At 43.3% G+C, this 25,865-nt stretch overlaps 1 protein-coding gene across 1 annotated transcript; it reads right to left on the minus strand.

Moving 5' to 3' along the window:
* Positions 1-475: 475 nt before the first annotated feature.
* On the minus strand, positions 476-25,635 carry LOC110504058 (WD repeat and SOCS box-containing protein 1). The gene is made up of 9 exons (XM_036961148.1): positions 25,220-25,635; positions 23,962-24,130; positions 19,462-19,730; positions 12,577-12,708; positions 11,755-11,855; positions 8,620-8,792; positions 8,406-8,519; positions 7,468-7,575; positions 476-3,119 (listed from the first exon to the last, which is right to left on the minus strand). Exons 1-9 carry the CDS (start codon positions 25,257-25,259, stop codon positions 2,957-2,959), a joined length of 1,269 nt encoding a protein of 422 aa, XP_036817043.1. The 5' UTR covers positions 25,260-25,635; the 3' UTR covers positions 476-2,956.
* Between the last annotated feature and the right edge of the window lie 230 nt (positions 25,636-25,865).

A 25,865-nucleotide genomic window follows, 5' to 3' on the forward strand; every position in this document is an offset into this window, starting at 1 on the left:
TACCTAGCTAGTTGACTGCTGTGGCTTGCCAGAAAGGACTCATTTTGAAAGTTGGATCACTTTGCGGAGGATTTAAGTGTTTGTATGCTATGATTTTGAACATTCAAAGTAACTGGGGAACGTTCTTGGCAGGTATTATCACCTTAGCTTGCTACATAACTTGAGTAATAGAAAGCACGAGCACCACCACCAATCAGCCTCCACCACTGCACACACCACCATCATTACTATGACAACTAACAGTGTCACCAAATGACTGTCGTCTGAACACACACATTTGGTCACTTGAAACTTGCTGTTCGGATAGTCATTTTTGCAAAATGGATTTGAAATTTAAAAAATTATTTCAGCATTAAGGCCTGCAGTGTGAACAAGACTTCAGTGTTTCTCAAGTGACCTCTTTTCCTTTTGCCTTGTGGGTTCCAGGATAAAGCTTGACTGGAGACTTCAAGAAAAGGACAAAACAAAAAAAACATGACTTATTTTTGGTTTTCAAAAAAAGGCTTTATTCAAACTATAAATGCAAAAAAACAATACATGCATGACGCAGACCAGAAAGAAAGAAAAATATTTAATTTAAATTTGATATATTCAACATTTTACTTACACTTGGGGAAGCTATTCTGTAATGATATTGGTAGCTTGGTAAACTTACTTCACACTGAAAGAAGTTAAGCTAACCCTTTGAAAAATATAGTTTACTTAAAGTTACTTTGAAAAAGTAGTTCACTACATCCAAACTACTTTGTGAAAAAGTATATGTAAATCTGAAATGTCAGACTATAAATTGCAAGCAAAGATCACTTTGGGGTCATACAGTATGTTAAACAAAATGTGTAATTTAGCCTATTAAACACTAAATCTAATGTTCCAATTGAGAATTTGGCAGGTTTGATGCCCAAACATTTAGGAAATGATTGCCTACTTCACCCATAGTTTTAGTTAGCTACACCACTACATGGCAAAAACATGTATTAACTACATTAAAAAAAACAACCGAGATTGAATTAAGTAACCACCAAGCTTATGCAAAATGTAGTTAAATTACTAGTTGAACTACATGTAGTTTACTACTCCCCAACACTGGTGAGAACCCAGCTCTTGGATTCATTCACTGGCTCTAGATCTAATCAGCAAAGGCTTTACTAAACACACCAACCCAACCGGTTACTGAAGACAACAGCCTTATGGCTTTACTAACAGGATAAATCAAATCAAATTCACAGATGCACAATAGTTAGACGTTTTAGCCATGAGAGAGAAAAGTCACTGACTGACAAGAGCACAGGCTATAAACCGAGAGAGAAAGAGAGACCTTTGGCATCAACCATTGACAGACAGAAAACGTATTTCCAAGATTGATTAACAGCAGGCCTGTATCCACTACCTAGGTCAACATAAGACAAAATACAAAAAGTAGACCATTAATACTATTGCATTTGGCTCTTCTCAACATTCTGTCTGAAAATAATTCATTTTTCCCTCCAATTAAATATTTACTATCAAATGTCTGCCTTCAAAAACCTGCCAGTCATGTATGACACAATCAATAAAGAGCCCATGCTACAGATGGCAACTGTAAATACTTATTTTCAGAAGATGTTGTATAGCTCTCCCCTATAGGTTATTTCTTACACTTAGAAACACCACTTTAGAGTTGCGCAGCATAGCACAGGATAGAAAATGGGTTTCAGACCGTCATTAATACGGATGGCAACCGCCTTTTAGGCTTTTTCTGTGTTTTTGAATAAGTCCTAGGGCACACTATAATCCACACTTTCACAGTCTCCGTCTCACCGATTCTGAAGGAGCACAGACTACATACACCCTGATCTCTACAATAAGAGATCGTCTCATTCATTCATTAATTTACAGGTCTTCACATTAAAACGAGCGAAAACTATGTACAGAGGGAAAAACCCGTTTTCAACAGTCTATTATTCAAAAAGAAAACAGCAGTAAAAAACATACTACGCCCTCTGATACATTCATATACTGGTATAATAATAGGTATTTATAATATATTGTGTATATACACACACATACTTGCACACAATTGTCTATAAAGATTTTGTTTTTTTTACAGGTAAAAAATATACATATTATGAGAAGCAAAACAGGTCAGGCCATGGGTCGCTATTATTTTGGAGTGAGATGTGAGACAGTGAAGGCTACAGGCCCTCATTTCCCTCCTGGACATGAGTGAGGATGGAAGTGTGGAAAGAAAAGCCCATTGAGGAGCTGGGGCAGCAAGTGAGTGAGGGTTAAGACCTGGGGAGATCTAGGGTAGCAGAAAACATTGGGAGGGCACTACACTAAATCTTATCAGCAGTCATTCACTTACTCCAGTGATGTTAAACACCGGATCCAGCCCGCGAGTGCATTCAAGCCGACCCGCAGATGGTTTGACTATTTTTTAAATAAATAAATAAAAAAAGGTATTTAGGGAAAGGGAAAACGATCTCAATAGATATTGAAATTACCAAAACCAAATGGAAATTGTAGAAAGGATAATGGACCCCTACTTTTATAGTCTCCTCGATTTGCCCAGCTTTCTAACAAGCATTCGAAATCTAAGCTAGACAGTTAGGGAGCATCGAAAATCTAAAAGCGGCCAATTATCTACAGAGAACAAGTCTCTATTGCAGGAAGAATGCAGAACTATCCAGAGGTGACTGATATGGTAAGGCCATCTTAAGCAGAGAGACAGGCCACTGAAATAACTTAACCATTCAAGCACACTCCCTGAGGGACACCGTGGCTTGCACAAACGAAAGTAAACCAACAAAAATAAATACATAGAAAAAGAAGCTGCCTTGCCACAGAAGAGCATGGGGGTGTTAGTCTGTAAATCAAGTTTTTCTCTTTTGTTGTCTTCTTTATCCTGGGTGTTTTTTCTAGGAAGGTAATATTCATTGGTTTCCAGCGTGCGGTGTTGAGCGGTGAGGGTGAAGGGCTAGAGATCTTGGTAAGACAGGTAGGAGCGTATGCGGGGCGGGATGGGCAGCTTCTGCACCTGCTGGGTGGACATGACCCGTCGTAGTGCCATGCGACACAGGTGCTGCAGGCTGGCAATGCCCTTTGGGCACGCCCAGAAATGCACGCTGCCGTCTCGAGATCTGAGAGAGAAACGGGGCGAGAGAAAGTTATTCCCATGTCAATCTATCCCTCACAACAGCACTGAAAGGTAGGTACTAGGTAGCCATGGTCTACCTAACAGAACTGGTTGAATCATCATTGTAAGATACACCCAGGCTCCTGGATAACCATTAACATATAGGAGCCGCTGCACTTCCTACAGCATGCAAAAAAGCTGGAAAACCAGTTTCTGGCAGTACACAGTCTTGATTGATCACCTGCCACTTGCCTATAGACTAGGGTGTGTGCAATTCAAACAGGATTAATCCCCCCGAGCACCTAAATGGACTGTATGGGTGTGTGTGGAGAGGTGTAGGTAGGTGTGTAGGAGTGTGTGTGTGTGTGTGTGTGTGTTGAGAGGTGTAAGCAGGTGTGTGTGTGTGGAGAGGTGTAGGTAGGTGTGTAGGAGTGTGTGTGTGTGTGTTGAGAGGTGTAAGCAGGTGTGTGTGTGTGTGTGGAGAGGTGTAGGTAGGTGTGTAGGAGTGTGTGCGGGCGCACGCAGAGGTGTAGGTACAGTATTTAAACTCAGTTTTTCACAATTCCTGACATTTAATCAGAGTAAAAATTCCATGTCTTAGGTCAGTTAGGATCACCACATTATTTTAAGAATGTGAAATGTCAGAATAATAGTAGAGAGAATGATTTATTTGAAATTGTATTTCTTTCATCACATTCCCAGTGGGTCAGAAGTTTACATACACTCAATTAGTATTTGGTAGCATTGCCTTTAAATTGTTTAACTTGAGTCAAACGTTTCGGGTAGCCTTCCAAAAGCTTCCCACAATGAGTTGGGTGAGTTCTGTCCCATTCCTCCTGACAAAGCTGGTGTAATTGAGTCAGGTTTGTAGGTCTTCTTGCTCGCACACGATTTTTCAGTTCTGCTCACACATTTTCTATGGGATTGAGGTCAGGGCTCATTTTGCCACAACTTGGAAGTATGCTTGGGGTCATTGTCCATTTGGAAGACCCATTTGCGACCAAGCTTTGACCTCCTGACTGATGTCTTGAGGTGTTGCTTCAATATATCCACCTAAATTTCCATCCTCATGATGCCATCTATTTTGTGAAGTGCACCAGTCCCTCCTGCAGCAAAGCACCCCCACCAACATGATGCTGCCACCCCCGTGCTTCACGGATGGGATGGTGTTCTTCGGCTTGCAAGCATCCCCCTTTTTCCTCAAAACATAACGATGAAATTGTTATGACCAAACAGTTATATTTTTGTTTCATCAGACCAGAGGACATTTCTCCAAAAAGTACGATCTTTGTCCCCATGTGCAGTTGCAAACGGTAGTCTGACGTTTTTTAATGGAGGTTTTGGAGCAGTGGTTTCTTCCTTGCTGAGTGGCCTTTCAGGTTATGTAGATATAGATTACTTTTGTACCTGTTTCCTCCAGCATCTTCACAAGGTCCTTTGCAGTTGTTCTGGGATTGATTTGCACAAAAGTACGTTCATCTCTTAGAGACAGAACGCGTTTCCTTCCTGAGCGGTATGATGGCTGCGTGGTCCCATGGTGTTTATACTTGCGTACTATTGTTTGTACAGATGAACGTGGTACCTTCAGGTGTTTGGAAATTTCTCCCAAGGATGAACTAGACTTGTGGAGGTCTACAATTTTATTTCCTGAGGTCTTGGCTGCGTTTGAAGGAAGGCATTGAAATACATCCACAGGTACACCTCCAATTGACTCAAATTATATAAATTAGCCTATCAGAAGCTTCTAAAGCCATGACACAATTTTCTGGAATTTTCAAATCTGTTGAAGGACACAGTCAACTTAGTGCATGTAAACTTCTGACCCACTGGAATTGTGATACAGTGAATTATAAGTGAAATCATCTGTCTGTAAACAATTTTTGTCACATGACTTGCCAAACTATAGTTTGTTAACAAGAAATTTGTGGAGTGGTTGAAAAACGAGTTTTAATGACTCCAACCTAAGTGTATGTAATCTTCTGACTTCAACTGTAGGTGTGTAGGAGTGTGTGTGTGTGTGTGTGTGTGTGTGTAGGTGTGTGTGTGTGTGTGTGTAGTTAGGTGTGTGTGGAGAGGTGTAGGAAGGTGTGTAGGTAGGAGTGTGTGGAGAGGTGTGTAGGTAGGTGTGTGTGTGTGTGGAGAGGTGTAGGTAGGTGTGTGTGTGTGGAGAGGTGTAGGTAGGTGTGTGTGTGTGTAGAGATGTAGGTAGGTGTGTGTGTGTGTAGAGGTGTAGGTAGGTGTGTGTGTGTGTAGAGGTGCAGGTAGGTGTGTGTGTAGAGGTGCAGGTAGGTGTGTGTGTAGAGGTGCAGGTAGGTGTGTGTGTGTGTGTAGAGGTGCAGGTAGGTGTGTGTGTGTGTGTAGAGGTGTAGGTAGGTGTGTGTGTGTGTGTAGAGGTGTAGGTAGGTGTGTGTGTGTGTGTGTGTGTGTGTGTGTGTGTGTGTGTGTGTGTGGGGAGAGGTGTAGGTAGGTGTGTGTGTGTGTGTGTGTGTGTGTGTGTGTGTGTGTGTGTGTGTGTGTGTGTGTGTGGAGAAGTGTAGGTAGGTGTGTAGAAGTGTATGTGTGTGGAGAGGTGTGTATGAGTGTGGGTGTGTGTGTGGAGAGGTGTAGGTAGGTGTGTGTGTGTGTGTGTGTGTGTGTGTGGAGAGGTGCAGGTAGGTGTGTAGGAGTGTGTGTGGAGAGGTGTAGTTAGGTGTGTGTGTGGAGTGGTGTAGGTAGGTGTGTAGAAGTGTGTGTGTGTGTGTGGAGAGGTGTGTGTGTGTGTGTGTGGAGAGGTGTAGGTAGGTGTGTAGAAGTGTGTGTGTGTGTGGAGAGGTGTGTGTGTGGAGAGGTGCAGGTAGGTGTGTGGAGAGGTGTAGGTTGGTGTGTAGGAGTGTGTGGAGAGGTGTAGGTTGGTGTGTAGGAGTGTGTGTGTGGAGAGGTGTAGTTAGGTGTGTAGGAGTGTGTGTGTGGGGAGAGGTGCAGGTAGGTGTGTAGGAGTGTGTGTGGAGAGGTGTAGTTAGGTGTGTGTGTGTGTGTGTGTGTGTGAGAAGAGGTGCAGGTAGGTGTGTAGAAGTGTGTGTGGAGAGGTGTAGGTAGGTGTGTGTGTGGAGTGGTGTAGGTAGGTGTGTAGAAGTGTGTGTGTGTGTGTGGAGAGGTGTGTGTGTGTGTGTGTGTGTGGAGAGGTGTAGGTAGGTGTGTAGAAGTGTGTGTGTGTGTGGAGAGGTGTGTGTGTGGAGAGGTGCAGGTAGGTGTGTGGAGAGGTGTAGGTTGGTGTGTAGGAGTGTGTGGAGAGGTGTAGGTTGGTGTGTAGGAGTGTGTGTGTGGAGAGGTGTAGTTAGGTGTGTAGGAGTGTGTGTGTGGGGAGAGGTGCAGGTAGGTGTGTAGGAGTGTGTGTGTGGAAAGGTGTAGGTAGGTGTGTGTGTGTGTGGAGTGGTGTAGGTAGGTGTGTAGGTGTGTGTGTGTGGAGAGATGTAGGTAGGTGTGTAGGAGTGTGTGTGTGTGGAGAAGTGTAGTTAGGTGTGTGTGTGTGGAGTGGTGTAGGTTGGTGTGTAGGAGTGTGTGTGTGGAGAGGTGTAGTTAGGTGTGTGTGTGGCGTGCTGTAGGTTGGTGTGTAGGAGTGTGTGTGTGGAGAGGTGTAGTTAGGTGTGTAGTTGTGTGTGTGTGTGGGGAGAGGTGCAGGTAGGTGTGTAGGAGTGTGTGTGTGTGGAGAAGTGTAGTTAGGTGTGTGTGTGTGGAGTGGTGTAGGTTGGTGTGTAGGAGTGTGTGTGTGTGTGTGTGTGTGTGGAGAGGTGTAGTTAGGTGTGTGTGTGGCGTGCTGTAGGTTGGTGTGTAGGAGTGTGTGTGTGTGTGTGTGTGTGTGTGTGGGGAGAGGTGTATTTAGGTGTGTGTGTGTGTGTTTGTGGAGTGGTGTAGGTAGGTGTGTAGAAGTGTGTGTGTGTGGAGGTGTGTGTGTGTGTGTGTGGAGAGGTGCAGGTAGGTGTGTAGGAGTGTGTGGAGAGGTGCAGGTAGGTGTGTAGGAGTGTGTGGAGAGGTGTAGGTTGGTGTGTAGGAGTGTGTGTGTGGAGAGGTGTAGTTAGGTGTGTGTGTGTGGAGTGCTGTAGGTTGGTGTGTAGGAGTGTGTGTGGGGAGAGGTGTAGGTAGGTGTGTGTGTGTGTCTGGAGTGGTGTAGGTAGGTGTGTGGGAGTGTGTGTCTGGAGAGGTGTAGTTAGGTGTGTGGGAGTGTGTGTCTGGAGAGGTGTAGTTAGGTGTGTGGGAGTGTGTGTCTGGAGAGGTGTAGTTAGGTGTGTGGGAGTGTGTGTCTGGAGAAGTGTAGTTAGGTGTGTGTGTGTCTGGAGAGGTGTAGGTAGGTGTGTAGGAGTGTGTGTGCGCCTCACCCAGCTGCTAAGACACTCCCATCAATGGAAAAGGCACAACAGAGGCCATTAATGAGGGGAGCGATGGTCTTGGGAGACTTCTCATCAATGGTCCAGAAACGCACCATTCTGGGGAGAGAGGGATGGACAGAATGAGTTAGTGGGTGTGTAGAAGAGAGAGAAGGACAAAATAAAGAGGGAGAGATAGACGCTGGTCAGACACAGCTGACACAGATCACATGGGAACTGCATTAGAGCCAAAACAAGCTGGCTGAAAGAATGTAGGATTCATATTGTTCCGCTTCAAAATGTTTAAAAGGGTTTATTTTCACTATTAAATCAAATGTAACTGTTCAAATTCAAAATGTTTTATCCTCATCCTATCTGACAAACTAATCTTGGCAGATGTGGCTGAGAATTTTTTTTGTCCCCGCCATTTTGTGAGACTTGTTCCTCCTCTCCCTCTAGCACTGCCTTCACACTGGTAAACACTTTGCAGCCTAACCAACGAAGGGAAGGGCTAAGGAGAGAAGGAAGCAAGGCGTCAGCGGTTGATTAATGGCCGTCATGTGACCCATTCCCAAAGGGGGCCCTGCCTGGCTGCAACAGCTCTGTTCTCACTCAGACCCCATTAAGAGCCGTGACTCCCTCTCTCTCTCTCTCCCTCTGCTTCACAGCGCTCTGCTACTGCAGCAAACTAAGACTTTTTCATCAGCAGAGGGCACGCAGTTTACCATGTACAATGTGAAGTGTGACAGCGCAAGTGAGCTTGGTGAAGCAGCTATGGCCAACACAAACTTACAAATCTACACCAGCCACGCTCTACACGTGTGGTAGAAGAGAACGCCTTAGAGAGAGGATCAAGTAGCCATAAGAATCTCAAACATTTTTAAAGCTGAGCTTTTCCTTATTGGACCCTTCTGATGCACCAGACACAGGTCTCAGCCTTTGTTCCTTACCTGTCGTCAGTGATGCTGGCGATGTGACGCCCGTCATGACAGAATGCTACGGAACGTACCCAGCGATCGTTGGCCCCTCCTGCAAAGATGGGCGAGGGGGGAGGGAACAGGTGCCTGAAGGAGAGAAAAACACAGAGATAAGAAAACTTCAACAAGGTCTTAACAACATCATTGTGTCATTGCTTTGCCCTAGTTCCTGGTGTCTGTGACTTACGCTAGCTCCAGCAGCACAGTGCCCACATGGGGGTCCCAGATGATGACGCGGGTGTCGTAGGAAGCGGTGGCGAGCAAGGCGCCATCAGGAGAGAACTCACAGGACACCACGTCATTATGGTGACCCTCCAGCTTCCGGATCAGGGAATATTTATCCATATCCCAAAGGAACACCTACAGAAGGAAGAGGTTCATGTTAGAGCCAATGGAATAACACTATGCAGGGACAAGCATTTTAAACAACTTAAAACACTTAACCTAAAAACCTCTGACATAAAATGTCAAAACAGATGTAATGTAAATTACAAGTAGTTAAATTAAGCAACAAAAATAAAACAAGAAATAAACAGAAAAAAACTTTGTATGCTCAGTGTCATTTTATGGCTTGTGTTGAACTACAGACCAAACACTGCACAAAATAAATCTCATGCTACTCAAGCATCAATTCTATGTTATGTAACAAAATGCATGTCACTGCACATCTGATTTCTTAACATAGCTGCTAAAATAGTGCTCCATATAAATTGTAGTTTTCTTGACGTAGGCTAGCATTTAAACATTAATATCCAATTACAACGTTCTCAATATAAACATTTTTAAGTCCATAGAAAAATAAGAAAATAAAACAAGTAGTAACTTAAGGTAACATAATGTTACTCCACTGGTTTCCCCTTTCAGAGTTCTAGTTCACTGTGATTACAAAAGACTCGCACCTCCGGTGGAAGCCTACGAAGAGACATACTGCAAGAGAAAAAAAACATTTGATGGCCAAAAGGTTGACGCCTTTGGACACACATTTGCAACATGTGCACACGGTTTTCAACAGTCAGCCATAAAGCCTTGAACGTTCCTTTGCTCCAGAGCAATGTAAGGCATGCGCAAGAGGAACATGCCTTGTTGTTTGTTAAAACTTTAAACTGACCAGAACAGAGCAAATCTAATTAAACTCCAATTCTAGAGAGGCTTTAACAGTGATGTTGAACTTGTAACTTTTAGAACCAAAACACGATTGTATAGGCCTATTGAAAACGTCACAAGGAGTTCTGCAAACATTGCACTTGAGCAAAAGTGCAACATTTCAGCTAAAGTAGATAAAATGCCATTCCACAAACAAGTCAATGGTTTCTGGGTGCTACTTCAGTTCAAAATGTTCTCCTACTCCCTCCTCTAGCGTTAGTGTGAAATGAAAGGAATCCAACGCATGAGGCTACTGCCTGCATTTTAGGCAAGCTACACCACTCCACAGTTTATAAGACAGCCAGCTGCCAGTGACTGGAAAATCTGCTCCAAAATGGCAGACAGTTACAGTTGCCTCCTTTGTTTTCTGTGGCATTTTTAATGAGGCTCAGTTCTCTATAAAATTTCTGTTCAAGCAATTTAGAGTTCAGTTTGAATGTATTAGCAGTTTTGTTTTTTGTACTATGACGAGTATGTGTTTTGGTTTCCAGTCATTCTGTATGAGAGACTGTTCTTCCTCTCCCACTATAGTCACAGAAAATGATTGACCGTTAGGTTTGTTTTCTCTGTTTTAACAAATAAATATGCAAATGCTAATCAAAATGGGACATTTCCGTGAGGAAAATACTGCCCTTTGGCCAATTATGAGGCAACAGGGAATTCACTAACTTACTTCATGTTTTTTTCAACTCCAACATAGTCCATGTTCATTTTGGTGGAGTGTTTGGGACAAAGGCAGACATTTATGGGGATGACGGCAGTCTGCAGAGCCACAAAGAGTCCTTTCAATTCTCATTTACGCCAACAATGACCTGACCCCTGCACACTAACTCCATTACTAAAGGGGCTGAGCGGGGCAGCCACAATAGAGACGGGCGTGCTGACTGGCCCTTAAACATGGGCCCAGGGAGAGAAGTTAGGAGGATAATGGAGAACTAAGGATATCAAACTAAAATTAACTGATGTTAACCTCCTCATTATGGAGAGACATAAATAATCATAACAATGTCATTCATACAAGTTAGAGACTGTGGGAGGGCGAGACTGACAGTGAACTGACAAAAACTCCTCAACTAACAAAATGTCAGTTAAGGTATGCTACAATAGGTAGGGTTTCTAATGAAGTACATTTGGGAGTGGGGGGCGAGGTGAGATAGGGAGGGAGGGACAGTAGGAGGTGAAGGAGAGGGGTAAGGGACCATGTGGGTGGGAAGTATTTACTTTACTGCAGTTTTAAAATCACTGTTTTAGAACTGATATAAAAGGAGGAACTGCGACAGCGGAGGTAGACAAACATGGAGACAGCAGCACCTACGTACGGGAGACCTTGCGGTCAGGTAGGTGCAAGGCTGCCCTGCCCCCTGGGCAGAGGCACAGTGCGTCCCAGCCCGGCAGTAGTAGTGGCACTGGTGCCACCAGCCAGCCGTCTGCACCGGCTGCTTTATGTCAGCGCGGCGCTCCCTCCCTTCAAAAACACTCACACACCTGCCACCTGTGACAGGGAAAGCAAGACACTTATGGACACACAGCCTAACAACAATCTAGCTGCACCCTGCACAAGAAGGGTGGAACTGGCTACAGTAACTAACTACTAGCATGTTAATGAGGTTCTTGCAAAGTGTACATCTGTGACTGAAGTCATTGGGTCCAATCCCGCACTGGCTGGGCAGCCATTTTGAGGACTACGCCACTTAGCTAACCATCTCATTTTTCTTCTTGCATACTCTTTACTAAATACCAGGTAGATTTTATCAAAAAGGGAAATCCAAAAATATTTAGAACATTTCTTTGAATGATTTTGGTCTGCATTGAGGTTCAAAGGTCATTAAATAAAGCATAGCAATCTGCATCCCACATTCTAAAGCATCAAATTAACCGTTTAGATTGTGAGCTGGATTGTAGATGGAGGATAAATACCGGAACTATTACAAAAAAGTGTGTGATCATTTGTTTAGTCTACATGCATATTACATTACCAAAGCTATTTCAAACCAATCCAAACCGAACTACAGGCAGGGTTGTTGAACTAGTCATGACTCCAAGCATAACGGTCAAGATTCAGTTGAGGGGAAGGTGGGAGTGTTTCATTGGTAGGTCATTGAGCATAACTAGACAAGCAATAGCACACAGAGAAGCAGTTCATCTCAAAAGGGAGAGAAAGGGGAACAGGTGTACGTACTGATTTACTGGCTCCGACAGAGCAGAGGACTGAGGAGTCTGGTGAGAATGCGCTGCAATAGACCCAGTTCTGATGACCCCGCAACACTTTCACCATGTTGCCTACAACACAGCATCACAGGTTGTTATGACATGTACATGTGACGAAAAAATGCACAAACTTTTTGCTTTAAAGAAATTATTATTGTGATGAAGTAACAGTACAAATGTCTGCTGATGATGTTTCCAAGGTTTATAGGATTGTCTGCAAGATTTCAATAGGGATAACTGGGCTATTTTAATTAATGGACTTAGAAAGTAAAATGTAGGTTTTTCCAATTAAGCTCTGGAGACTAGGCTCCTACTGCTTGCGTTTGGATATGTTGATTGTGTCAAATTCACAGATAAAATAGATGTGTTAGCCAATAGAGGAGAAACTAGGTCAGACCATGCCATGGCTATGCCTTCCTCTAGACTTTTGTTCAGGAGACCTTGGACTTGGGCCCAATTTGAACATTCTCTGCTCATGTGAGCTTAGAACGCATGCAGGGGGTGAGGGGCCTTTCAAGGTGGAACCGCCAGAAGCAGTAGCTCATTCCACTGGAACAAAAGCAACTTATCACATACTCCCTACTTCTTCAGCTTCGTGTGGATGTGTATAAGGCAAACACACAAAAACGACATCTGCATGAATCATAATAATCTTGACCTCAACACATCAGTGTGGCTTGCTGGCACAGCTGTACAAATCTCTAACAAAAACAATAACTATGTTAACAAGCATGGAAAATGGTTTCAGTTCCAAGAAGATAAAAAGGTGTTCCTCAGGGCTCAGTGTTCTTACCGTCATCTTTCAGGTCCCAGACCCTCAGGGTTTTGTCTCTGGATGCCGAGACTAGCATGAGGCTGCCATCAGGGGCGAAAGTCAGGTCTCGCACTATATCTGTATGGTCCATGAGATTCAGCAACAGCTTTCCTGTAAAGGCAAACAACCCCAGAGTTAATAATAAAGCTAATGAGATACACAGCACAGACGAGTTACTGTAGGTCAACTCCACCACCTCTGTGTACACAGCCTTGGGGAATTTGTCATGATTTGTGGATTAAAATGCCACAGAGCTGCAATTTGCTTTATGGGGTGTGGGGTGTAGAATAGTGTGGGTTCCACACCCATGTGAAAAGTAACCAGAGCACTGTCAGTTTGTACAGAGGCACAGAAAAAAAGAGTTAGATAGAGTATAGAAAATAAATATTTAAGAGGGGAAAGAAAGAGGGCGGTCACAAATGAATTCTTCATGTAACAACTAGTCCCACTGACTGTGCTCTTTTCTTTACATGATGAGTTGGAGACCAGGAGAGCTCTATTTCAAAGGCTGGTCCTGGTGTTGACAGTAAGAGTGACTCAGAATACCCTCTGGGTAGACTGACACACAATAGTTGAAAGCAGAGTAATCCGGAATTAAACCCTGCAATTTGTTACTTCCTGATACTCAGTCCAAACACTGGTTCCATTGAGGGGAGAATGGGACTCAATTACAGTAGCTATTCTCAAATAGTCTGCTAACAGTTGACAACTCTAAATTGGGGTATAATAATCTATTATAATAGTTATTACAATAACACCCTAATTGCACTTGAAGCCAAATCCTAACAAAAGTAATGCCAGCGGCAATATTCAGCCATGAAATAAAGAAAGCAAAGCCAGAATAATCAGTTATTGATAAAGTGAACTGGAGATCTGGATCGATGTCAGAATTCCCCGCGATCACTGGAGCCAGGAGTGAAATACAGTTGAAGTCAGGAGATTACATACACTTAGGTTGGAGTCATTAAAACTCGTTTTTCAACCACTCCACAAATTTATGGTTAACAAACTATAGTTTTGGCAAGTCGGTTAGGACATCTACTTTGTGCATGACACAAGTCATTTTTTGGAAAAAATTTTTACAGACAGATTATTTCCCTGTATCACAATTCCAGTGGGTCAGAAGTTTACATACACTAAGTTGACTGTGTCCTTAAACAGCTTGGAAAATTCCAGAAAATGATGTCATGGCTTTAGAAGCTTATGATGGGCCAATTGACATCATCCGAGTCAATTGGAGGTGTACCTGTAGATGTATTTCAAGGCCTATTTTCGAACTCAGTGCCTCTTTGCTTGACATCATGGGAAAATCAAAAGAAATCAGCCAAGACCTCAGAAAAACAATTGTAGGCCTCCACAAGTCTAGTTCATCCTTGGGAGACATTTCCAAATGCCTGAAGGTACCACGTTCATCTGTACAAACAATCATACGCAAGTATAAACACCATGGGACCATGCAGTCGTCATACCGCTCAGGAAGGAGACACATTCTGTCTCCAAGAGATGAACGTACTTTGGTGCAAAAAGTGCAAATCAATCCCAGAACAACAGCAAAGGACCTTGTGAAGATGCTGGAGGAAACAGGTACAAAAGTATCTGTATCTACATAACCTGAAAGGCCACTCAGCAAGGAAGAAACCACTGCTCAAAAACCTCCATAAAAAACGTCAGACTACGGTTTGCAACTGCACATGGGGACAAAGATCGTACTTTTTGGAGAAATGTCCTCTGGTCTGATGAAACAAAAATATAACTGTTTGGTCATAATGACCATCGTTATGTTTGGAGGAAAAAGGGGGATACTTGCAAGCCGAAGAACACCATCCCATCCATGAAGCACGGGGGTGGCAGCATCATGTTGTGGGGGTGCTTTGCTGCAGGAGGGACTGGTGCACTTCACAAAAGTGAGGATGGACAATTATGTGGATATATTGAAGCAACACCTCAAGACATCAGTCAGGAAGTTAAAGCTTGGTCGCAAATGGGTCTTCCAAATGGACAATGACCCCAAGCATACTTCCAAAGTTGTGGCAAAATGGCTTAAGGACAACAAAGTCAAGGTATTGGAGTGGCCATCAAAGCCCTGACCTCAATCCCATAGAAAATTTGTGGGCAGAACTGAAAAAGTGTGTGCGAGCAAGGAGGCCTACAAACCTAACTCAGTTATACCAGCTCTGTCAGGAGGAATGGGCCAGAATTCACCCAACCTATTGTGGGAAGCTTGTGGAAGGCTACCCGAAACGTTTGACAATTTAAAGGCAATGCTACCAAATACTAATTGAGTGTATGTAAACGTCTGACCCACTGGGAATGTGATGAAATAAATAAATCTCTACACTATTATTCTGACATTTCACATTCTTAAAATAAAGTGGTGATCCTAACTGACCTAAGACAGGGAATTTTTACTCTGATTAAATGTCAGAAATTGGGAAAAAACGAGTTTAAATGTATTTGGCTAAGGTGTATGTAAACTTCTGACTTCAACTGTAGGTGTGTGAGAGAAAGAGTGGGAGAGAGAACCAAAGAGTCTAGGAGAGAGGGGGGCCTAGCGGGGTTGGGACATCAGCACTGTGTTGGCAGCAGGGAGAGAGGGGCCGGGGCAAACATCATCATTCAGGTGTGTCAGTAAAAAACATGGGAGGAGAGGAGGTGCAAGCAGACAGCCAGCTGGGCTAAAATTAACGTCAACACATTATATCACCCACTGACTGTCTCCAACACAGCCTGATGGGTAGGATTTCTAAACTTTAAATATTGTTAATCATCAGTTATACTAGAGGCATGAGGAGTGCCATAGTTTAGTTTCTACACCAGAAGTTAATGGGTATCTGTAGGAGGAATGTATATGGGGTCAGGGAAGGTTGGATAGGAGCCAGGGGGCTTTGAGAGGTGCTGAGTAGAGGAGAGGCAATCACATGATTGCAGTCACTGATAATGGTGGAGAGCTGTGGAGTAGTGAGGAAGGGGGTAGAGGTCAGGTCAGCTTAAGGGAGAAGGAACAGTTTGTGGCCCGTATCACTTAACCTAGTAATAAAGATGTCATGTTTTGAGAGGAGGAGACTCCACCCAAATTGTGGTATATAAACTCAGCTAAAAAATGTACGTCCTCTCAAACTTAACATGTGTAAACAATGGGGGGCGGGGGGGTCAAAATAAAAAAATAACAGTCAGTATCTGGTGTGGCCACCAGTTGCATTAAGTACTGCAGTGCATCTCCTCCTCATGGACTGCAACAGATTTGCTGGTTCTTGCTGTGAGATGTTACCCCACTCTTCCACCAAGGCACCTGCAAGTTCCCGGACATTTATGGGGGGAATGGCCCTAGCCCTCATCCTCCTATCCAACAGGTCCCAGATATGCTCAATGGGATTGATATCCGGGCTCTTCACTGGCCATGGCAGAACACTGACATTGCTGCCTTGCAGGAAATCACGTGCAGAACGTGCAGTATGGCTGGTGGCATTGTCATGTTTGTCACGTTGTTGCCGGTGATGTCTGGTGAGGACCTGCCTTACAACAGGCCTACAAGCCCTCAGTCCAGACTCTCTCAGCCTATTGCGGACAGTCTGAGCACTGGTGGAGGGATTGTGCGTTCCTGGTGTAACTCGGGCAGTTGTTGTTGCCATTCTGTACCTGTCCCGCAGGTGTGGTGTTCAGATGTACCGATCCTGTGCAGGTGTGGTCTGCCACTGTGAGGATGATCAGCTGTCCGTCCTGTCTCCCTGTAGCGCTGTCTTAGGCGTCTCACAGTACGGACATTGCAATTTATTGCCCTGGCCACATCTGCAGTCCTCATGCCTCCTTGCAGCATGCCTAAGGCACGTTCACGCAGATGAGCAGGGACCCTGGTCATCTTTCTTTGTGTTTTTCAGAGTCAGTCGAAAGGCCTCTTTAGTGTCCTACATTTTCATAACTATGACCTTAATTGCCTACCGTCTGTAAGCTGTTAGTGTCTTATAGACTTTTCCACAGGTGCATGTTCATGAATTGTTTATGGTTCATTGAACAAGCATGGGAAACAGTGTTTAAACCCTTTACAATGAAGATCTGTGATGTTATTTAGATTTTTACAAATTAACTTTGACAGATAGGGTCCTGAAAAAGGGATGTTTCTTTTTTTGCTGAGTTTATATACTACCACTGGTGGAAATATGCATTTGTCTTATGCAGCTGTATGAACCAATGGGTGAATAAACTTGGTTTAAACTTTACTAATCGTCCGTGAGTTTTAATAGGTTCATTTAGAACCTAACAAGACCATAAAACAGGATGCCAGCTAGAGGTGGGTGGGTAGATGATGAGATGGGCAGAATGGCATGGTGACCTTGTTTCATTTCTGGAACAGAACAATGAGCATTCTCTTGGCACTTTTAGAAAAACTCATATTATAGCCCTGTGTGCATCAGGAAGGCTTATGTAACCCGACTGGGATAAATCTACTCTCTTTAATGATTGGCTACTAAAAAGAGTACCTAATAATCCTGCATCTGGGCAACTGTTGATGTCACAGCAATCAAACATATATCCAGAGCCAGTGTTTTCCCCCTATATTCGTTGCCGCCACTACAAAAAGTATGTAGAAAAGAAAATGGACCTATTATGGAGGTTTGAGCACTAAGAATCACCCAAATCAAAATAAATATCATGGCATGAGGCACCCATTGATTTTGTTATGATTGAGCCACTTAGATAGCATAAGAACACATCATAAACCATTGCAAAATGTGTAAAATTGCAGGAAAGTAGCTTTAAAACTTTAATGTTCTCTCTCTGCACCATGACACATTGTGTATAATTGCAGGAAATTCCCTTTAAAACAGAAAAAAAGATAAGGACCTCTAAATACTAAGCCCAATTTTGATCCATATAAAACCCTGGAGTTCCAAGTTACAACGTACATTTGTATAACTGAACGCATTCAGAATCTTTTGTGGTTCTTCAATTGGGTAAATGCAGATGGTCAACCCCATTCTCCAGCCTATTTATTTAAAGCTGCTATACAGCTCAATTGGGCAAAAGGTTGTAACGCTTTTGAATTGGAAATTATACTAAATTTATTTAAATCGTGTAATGTCCTTTTAAAAGTCACCAGAAGCGACCTTCTCATAATCATGCAAAAAAATATATATCACAGGTGTGCCTGACCCCACCCAGCAAAAAGGAACCTGCCTGAAAGCCCCCAAAAGCTCAATTTGACACCGCTGCTGAAAAAAATTCAATACATTCCATTTAGGACACGAGGTACCACCAGTTGAGCTCTACCCAAGACATATCCTCTCCCCTTGTTTGCTCCCTTTCACATACAGTGGGGCAATAAAGTATTTAGTCAGCCACCAATTGTGCAAGTTCTCCCACTTAAAAAGATGAGAGAGGCCTGTAATTTTCATCATAGGTTAACTTCAACTATGACAAAATGAGAAGAAAAAAAATCCAGAAAATCACATTGTAGGATTTTTTATGAATTTATTTGCAAATTGTGGTGGAAAATAAGTATTTGGTCATCTACAAACAAGCAAGATTTCTGGCTCTCACAGACCTGTAACTTCTTCTTTAAGAGGCTCCTTTGTCCTCCACTCGTTACCTGTATTAATGGCACCTGTTTGAACTTGTTATCAATATAAAAGACAACCTCAAACAGTCACACTCCAAACTCCACTATGGCCAAGACCAAAGAGCTGTCAAAGGACACCAGAAACAAAATTGTAGACCTGCACCAGGCTGGGAAGACTGAATCTGCAATAGGTAAGCAGCTTGGTTTGAAGAAATCAACTGTGGGAGCAATTATTAGGAAATGGAAGACATACAAGACCACTGATAATCTCCCTCGATCTGGGGATCCACGCAAGATCTCACCCCGTGGGGTCAAAATGATCACAAGAACGGTGAGCAAAAATCCCAGAACCACACGGGGGGACCTAGTGAATGACCTGCAGAGAGCTGGGACCAAAGTAACAAAGCCTACCATCAGTAACACACTACGCCACCAGGGACTCAAATCCTGCGGTGCCAGACGTGTCCCCCTGCTTAAGCCAGTACATATCCAGGCCCGTCTGAAGTTTGCTAGAGAGCATTTGGATGATCCAGAAGAAGATTGGGAGAATGTCATATGGTCAGATGAAACCAAAATAAAACTTTTTGGTAAAAACTCAACTCGTCGTGTTTGGAGGACAAAGAATGCTGAGTTGCATCCAAAGAACACCATTCCTACTGTGAAGCATGGGGGTGGAAACATCATGCATTGGGGCTGTTTTTCCTGCAAAGGGACCAGGACGACTGATCCGTGTAAAGGAAAGAATGAATGGGGCCACGTATCGTGAGATTTTGAGTGAAAACCTCCTTCCATCTGCAAGGGCATTGAAGATGAAACGTGGCTGGGTCTTTCAGCATGACAATGATCCCAAACACACCGCCCGGGCAACGAAGGAGTGGCTTCGTAAGAAGCATTTCAAGGTCCTGGAGTGGCCTAGCCAGTCTCCAGATCTCAACCCCATAGAAAATCTTTGGAGGGAGTTGAAAGTCCGTGTTGCCCAGCAACAGCCCCAAAACATCACTGCTCTAGAGGAGATCTGCATGGAGGAATGGGCCAAAATACCAGCAACAGTGTGTGAAAACCTTGTGAAGACTTACAGAAAACATTTGACCTCTGTCATTGCCAACAAAGGGTATATAACAAAGTATTGAGATAAACTTTTGTTATTGACCAAATACTTATTTTCCACCATAATTTGCAAATAAATTCATTAAAAATCCTACAATGTGATTTTCTGGATTTTTTTTTTTTCATTGAAAATAAGAATTCCTCCTTACTTGCCTAGTTAAATAAAGGTAAAATAAATAAAACATGTTTAATCAGGTGCTCACCAGTATAGACGTCCCAGATCTTGACACGTCCATTGTTGAGGCCCGTGGCAAGCAGCAGCTGGTCCTGACCGAACTTGAAACGGTGCCACTCGATGTTGACGCAGCGACTCTGCTTCTCTGGCACAGACGAGCCAAAGGCCAGGCCCCACACGATGTCACCGCAGTCGATGGTATGCTCCCTGGGCTCGCCCACTGGCACCACTGTTCCCCCCTCGCTGTTCTGCCGCGACAAACGCTGAGGGCCCGCTCCGGTGGAGCCTTCCCCAACACTGGAGAGTGGGATAGAAAAAGAGGAAAGACGGAGAGTGAGATGGGGGCAGAAAAAGAGAAGGGACAGAAATGGAGATGAGGGTAATGGAGGGAAAGGAGAGGGAGAAACGTGAGTTACATGTAGGAAACATTACTTTTTAATGTTACGCACCTGAATTCAATAGATCCAGGTGCCAAACAGCTAAAATAATTATGCACATACAGGAGGAGAGCACTGAGTGATACATGCAGTCTAATGTGGTGAGAGAGGGTTGGCTAACTTGGTCCATGAGTTTCATATTGTTAAGTAAGATATTCTGATGATTATTCCCTATTGGAATTTGGCCTCCAGGTAACCACTAAGGACAGAAGTCATCATAAACAGGTCTTAGTAACTGATATCTGGGCCCATGAGCCACAAAATCAGCCATGGGTGTCCTTTTCAAATGTATAGTCTATTGAACCTCTAGGTCTAAGCCTTGATTCAATGTTTTGACCAATGTTCTGTGTTCTGAACAAGTAGGCCTACATAACGGGACATGGATTACGATGGGACGTTATATCGGACTCTGTACCAATGGGACTGCTGCTCAAATTTGGCGAGAATAAAAAGAATGCGGGACACTCATTTTAATGAGATGTGCCTTTCCACATTCTGGCTGTTCAGCAGCAGAGAATACCCACAACTCAGCGAGATGGCAGCGAAGACATTAATTACCTTTCATTCTACATACTTATGTGAGACAGGCTTCTCCTCTCTTGCTGCAACAAAATCAAAATATTGCAGCATTCTAGTACAGTTAAATCGTTCACACACACACACACACACGTCGGTCTCAGGCACTGCATCGCAGTGCAAGAGGCATCCCTACAGTCCCTGGTTCGAATCCAGGCTGTACCACAACCGGTCGTGATTGGGAGTCCCATAGGGCAGTGCACAATTGGCCCAGCGTTGTCCGGGTTCGGCCGGGGTAGGCAGTCATTGGAAATAAGAACTTGTTCTTAACTGACTTGCCTAGTTAAATAAAAGGTTACACACACCAACAAGTTATTTTGTTGGCATTCACATAGGTCCCCATTACCAGTAAAACATAATCAAAACCTATTTCTTTCACTTACTTGCTGTGCTGTTTCGTTATTCATTTGTTTCATTCTCATCCAGGATTTCATCATATATGTCAAGCAGTGAAGTTTCAGCTCTGTCCGTAGCCTCTTCCTCGGAGCGCACTGTCACTGTGTCCGTTTCCGTCATGTCCAGCTGTGTATGTACATTTCATGTAAACCTTGTTTCTTGTCTACATCACAGTAGCGGTCCTTGTATATAACATTGAGCATGGTGGCGACAGGGTAAAGAGAGAATGTCACCGAATTGCTTGTTCACAGCCTGTGTGGGCCGTTTTGTTGCAGGGGCAAACTGTTGTCAATGGCAACTGTTTCATACGCCAATGTGGGCCTGTAAAAACATCCAACTCATCAGGAAAATGGGCCATCTTCACTCCATAGAAAATAGTCAGCACTAATGCCGCACGCTAGCTAACTGGTTAGCTTAGCATTGACAAAGTCAGAATGGGCATGCGCACTCCACTGTTATGCGACAGAATCGGTGGCGTTAGAAAAGATATAAACGCAAGATGTAAAGTGTTGGTCCCATGTTTCATGAGCTGATTTTTTTTTTTTTTTTTACATACGCACATAAAGCTTCTCAGATACAACTTTCCTCAGTACGAAATCCTCGATGACCCACTTTGCTGTCAGACTTAGCATGCTCATAGGGCTGATATCGCTGGTCCACATGTCAGTCGTGAAGCTAATAGCAGTGACGCTATTACTGTGTAACTCCGAGAGGGCAACATCTGAAAAATAGCACACTTGGTAGTGTGTACCGGTGCTCGACCAGTCGGCGAAAGCCAATATCACTCATTCATTGTCAAGGGCAATGAATTCCATTATCTTGCCGTTAATGGATTTCGGCTTTGAGTTGCCTCGCTGAAATTTCCTTACTCCTTCAAATGCCTGCTCGAGCCACACAACAGACATTGTGGGCTAGGTCAGGAATGCTGTGTTGCACGTGTAGCGCAACGTTTTATGTGGCGTCATTACATCATCTACCTACGTTATATAGGTATGCACATCAGCTTTGACATCGGTTTTGCCCATCAGCGTTAAACTAGACATCGGGCCAATACCGATGTTGGCATTTTTAGCTAATATCGGCCAATACCGATATGTTCACCGATATATCGTGCATCCCTAGTTGTTATAACAATCTCTCTCCACTAGACAGGACTTGCCTAGCTAACCACAACAACATCCAATAGGTAATACCAAACAGTGTACTACAACATGTCTACTATACAATAAGCTCTTTTTGCTAAGACAAGTTGAAAAGGTTCTGGGGAGGTCACAAGGCTTTATTGTGTGGAAAAAGAGCCAGCTCTGCAGAAAGGCAACTGATAATACATGCCACGTGTCCTTGGCAGCTTGCTCCACAGCACACTGCACTGTTTCCTCCTCACAGGGAAGGATAGCACAAGTAATGAACTACAACTACTAGAATATTCTAGAACGAGCCCAAGAACTCAACTAGAATTGTAAACAACAATTTGGACTGTCAGAATCTAGAATTAATTTTCAGTTCTGTGGTGTTATAGAATGTTGTGGATATTAGAAAATCAGATTGGATGCACCTAGGTCTTAGTCTGACTGACACCTAACTCGAAGTCCTCCTGACTTTAGAGTCTGGATAGACTATTTTGATGTCAGCATGATGCCTCGATAATGAAGGCTGTGTTTTTTAAATAATTAGTTATCTTCGGTCTTTCTCACTCAAACACCCACATGGTGAGCCACATACAGCCCCTGAGCACTGCACTTCCAATACAACTGTTGGATTTTCAAACTCAAACAATGTGAAGTCTCAACCCCCCATGAAAAAAAAACACATCAGAGAACCAATCAAAGCTCAGCAAGAATGAAGCACAAATACTGCATTTTACAACAGCCTCCTGTCCAGACCAGGGTCGGAGCTCCCTCTGACCACGTGAGCCACGTCAGCCAGGCTACCCTGGCCTGTTACTCGACATAAAAAGGAAGTAGGCTGTAGCCCTGAAATAATGTAAAAGTGCATTTATAGCCCTCAGCCTTCCTTTAGTATTGATTTGATGTGTCATTGTTTACAGAAGGGTTTACAGCCTGACACCAAGTAGTTGACTTCATGGCAGTAAACCTTACATTATTTTACAACATAAGGATACAGTAATAAAACCCTAAGCTGCTGTGTGTTGCTTTCTCTTGCCAAAGACAAGAAAAGTTTGACTGCACTTTACAGAAGCTTTTCTAACGTGCTAACATTATAGGCTAAGATAACACAAGGCCCTTGAGTATATATCCACTTCTGAATAACAAGAAGCAGTGTCTCCTTTCCTCTAACTTGGTTTACCAAGAACTCCTCAATAATGAAAGTCCACTCTACGTTATCAACAATCAGCTGCTGCTTTAAAAATAGCAGAATCTATTACAGAACACCATCAAGATATTCAAGCAAAACAAAAGAGCATATTGTAAGAAACATTAGGAGACAGGAATGATGCAACAATGTATAAAAATACAGTACCAGTCAAAAGCTTGGACAAACGTACTCATTCAATGATTTATCTTTATTTTACTGTGGGGGATTTTTATTTATTTATATACAGTACCAGTGGGGGGGCTACAGCCTACTTCCTTTTTAAGTTGAGTAACAGGCCAGCGTAGCCTGGCTGACGCAGCTCCAGTGGTCAGAGAAGGAGCGCCACCACTGGCCTGACAGGAGGCTGTTGTAAATGCAGTATTTGTGCTTAATTCTTGTTGAAGCCTTTGGAAGTGTGCCGTGCGACCTGTTAAAGTAAGAATGGAGGAGCGCTGAAAGGGCCATAAAACACCAGACAATGAAACAGGCACGGCAGCCGCCAAATGAATACCCAGTGGGCACCAGCAACACACCAGCACATGCCACATTCACTGTCTCTCTTGCTCCCCTGCTCTCTACTGCCAAATAGGACTCCACGCCAGTCAGTGCATTCATTGCACAGACAAATTAGTTAGGCTATTCAGATATGTTAAACTGTTGAATTTCAAAACTCAAAAGGAATAGTTGCTTCTGTAGGCCTCCCTCAAAATGTAAACAGACCTCTGAAGTAGGGCCTAACCTGTTACTTTCTGATCACAATTGTACTGACCAAGAACGTGGTTAGGCCTAGTACAGGTACTTACAAATTCTTCAGGCATTTTGACCAGGGAACGAGCGTCACAATGCGATGCCCTTGAGACCAAGCGAAGTAGGAACCATCAGGTGCAAAGGCTACAGTCCAGGTCTCTCGCCCAGACTTCTGGTCAAAGGGAGCAACAGGCACTAAGAGTTCACCAATGAACTTAGCCTTACCTAAAAACAGAAACAAGAGGTCAGCACGGGAACAATAGCACAAATACCACGTTGACATGGTGCTTGTGAGCAACATCTGAATGATAGTGTAGAAAAGATGCTTCGGGGCCAACTGACCTCTGCCTGGTGGAACCAGCCTGATCACTGCTTTCATCATTCTATTTCACCAGCCTGGTCGCTGCATTCATCAATCTATTTCTAAAGGCGAACACAGATCAGGCTGGTTCCACCACCCTAAACAGAAACCTCTGGTGTAGCTGGATATGAACGTTCAATGTCAGAATTGATGCTTAAAAGTAACTTTACTGAGAGATTCTGAGAGTCAATACTGTTTTGTTATTTGACATCCCATTACATGTAAATCAATGATAATGAAGTTGGCTATAAAACACAACATATTATTAGCCCAAATACCCATTTAAAATAAGTGTATCATAAAGATATGGTTGACCAAGTAGCTAAACGAGACATATCACTTTGATTTATTACGCAGTGTTGCAACAAAACACACTATTGTATTTATTTATTATTAGCCCAACTTATTTTAAGTGGGTAACAAACATTCGGTTGGAATATAAATGAGACATCATATATCACATTAATGTATTACGCAATAGAGGTGTTGCAACAAAACATCAATTTTATACAATAGCTATCTGATAAATCAGTGCGCTTCCCCGACTAAAGAGTCATACTTCAGAAACGTAGTTTACCGCCGTCGCCTCCACCACCGAATGACTTGAGAAACAAAGTGTGCCGACTGCTCGCGCGATGTGTGGATACAGAGTTTCTACCATATTGTCTTTGGTGTGGTGGCACCTAGTATAAGCCGCGGGTGTATGGTGAATATGTGACTGTAGTGTGTGAGTCGCTAGTCTAGTAAATAGGATATATGCTATGGAAGGAACGACATGACCTACAATAGAACATATAGTAAGACTGCCTATGACGTCACCGAGATGAAAGATGTAACATAGTAGCTGGCTAGCTATCTAGGTTAATGTATCTTAGATAGCGAGATGAACATTAACGTTTGCAACCCCTCCACCCCAAACACAGAGCAGGATAGTGAAAAGGATCTCAACCTACCTATTTCATTTTCGTTTACAGAATTAGGGAAGCTTGCCATCTAAATAGAAACCGGATCCGTAGAGAAAAGACTATTGGTTTAATAGCAAAAGTTTTGTGGAAAATAAACAAAGTAGCGTTATAATTAGCCAGAGAGAAAGCTGGATTCCGACGTCTGGAATGCTGTGCACGTCGCGCACGTAGCCTGCTGCAAATGTAATATCTCGTGAGCCCTAAAAAAAAAACAATTATTTTAGAAATTATCTTCTTTAAAATCCGTGTGCAGACTAGGTTTTGTTCAATTCAACTGGATGGCTAAAATCTGCGTATATTGAAATCCACGAAATGACTGTGTTACAAGCACACCGTTGAAATACAATGGCTGAAGAGTAGACTTGATGGCATATTTTCTTTCACTGGGGAGGTGAGGTCTATCTGTGTGGCAGAGTTTTTTTGTCAAACGTCATCACAGTTACCAAGGTGATAAAATGGCACCTCCCCTTCATTTGTAACCGTTTTCCACTCTCATTTACAACCATTTATATATTTCTCTCTTACTGTGCACTGTTTTATTGCAAAGGCAAATGGGTATATATAACAAATATCTTTCAAACCAGAACTATTTTTCTGTTGAAGCTTAAAGCTATGGTGTGGGGGACAACAAAAT

The sequence above is a fragment of the Oncorhynchus mykiss genome, chromosome 24 (genome assembly GCF_013265735.2).
Source record: "Oncorhynchus mykiss isolate Arlee chromosome 24, USDA_OmykA_1.1, whole genome shotgun sequence".
Lineage (NCBI taxonomy): Eukaryota > Metazoa > Chordata > Actinopteri > Salmoniformes > Salmonidae > Oncorhynchus > Oncorhynchus mykiss.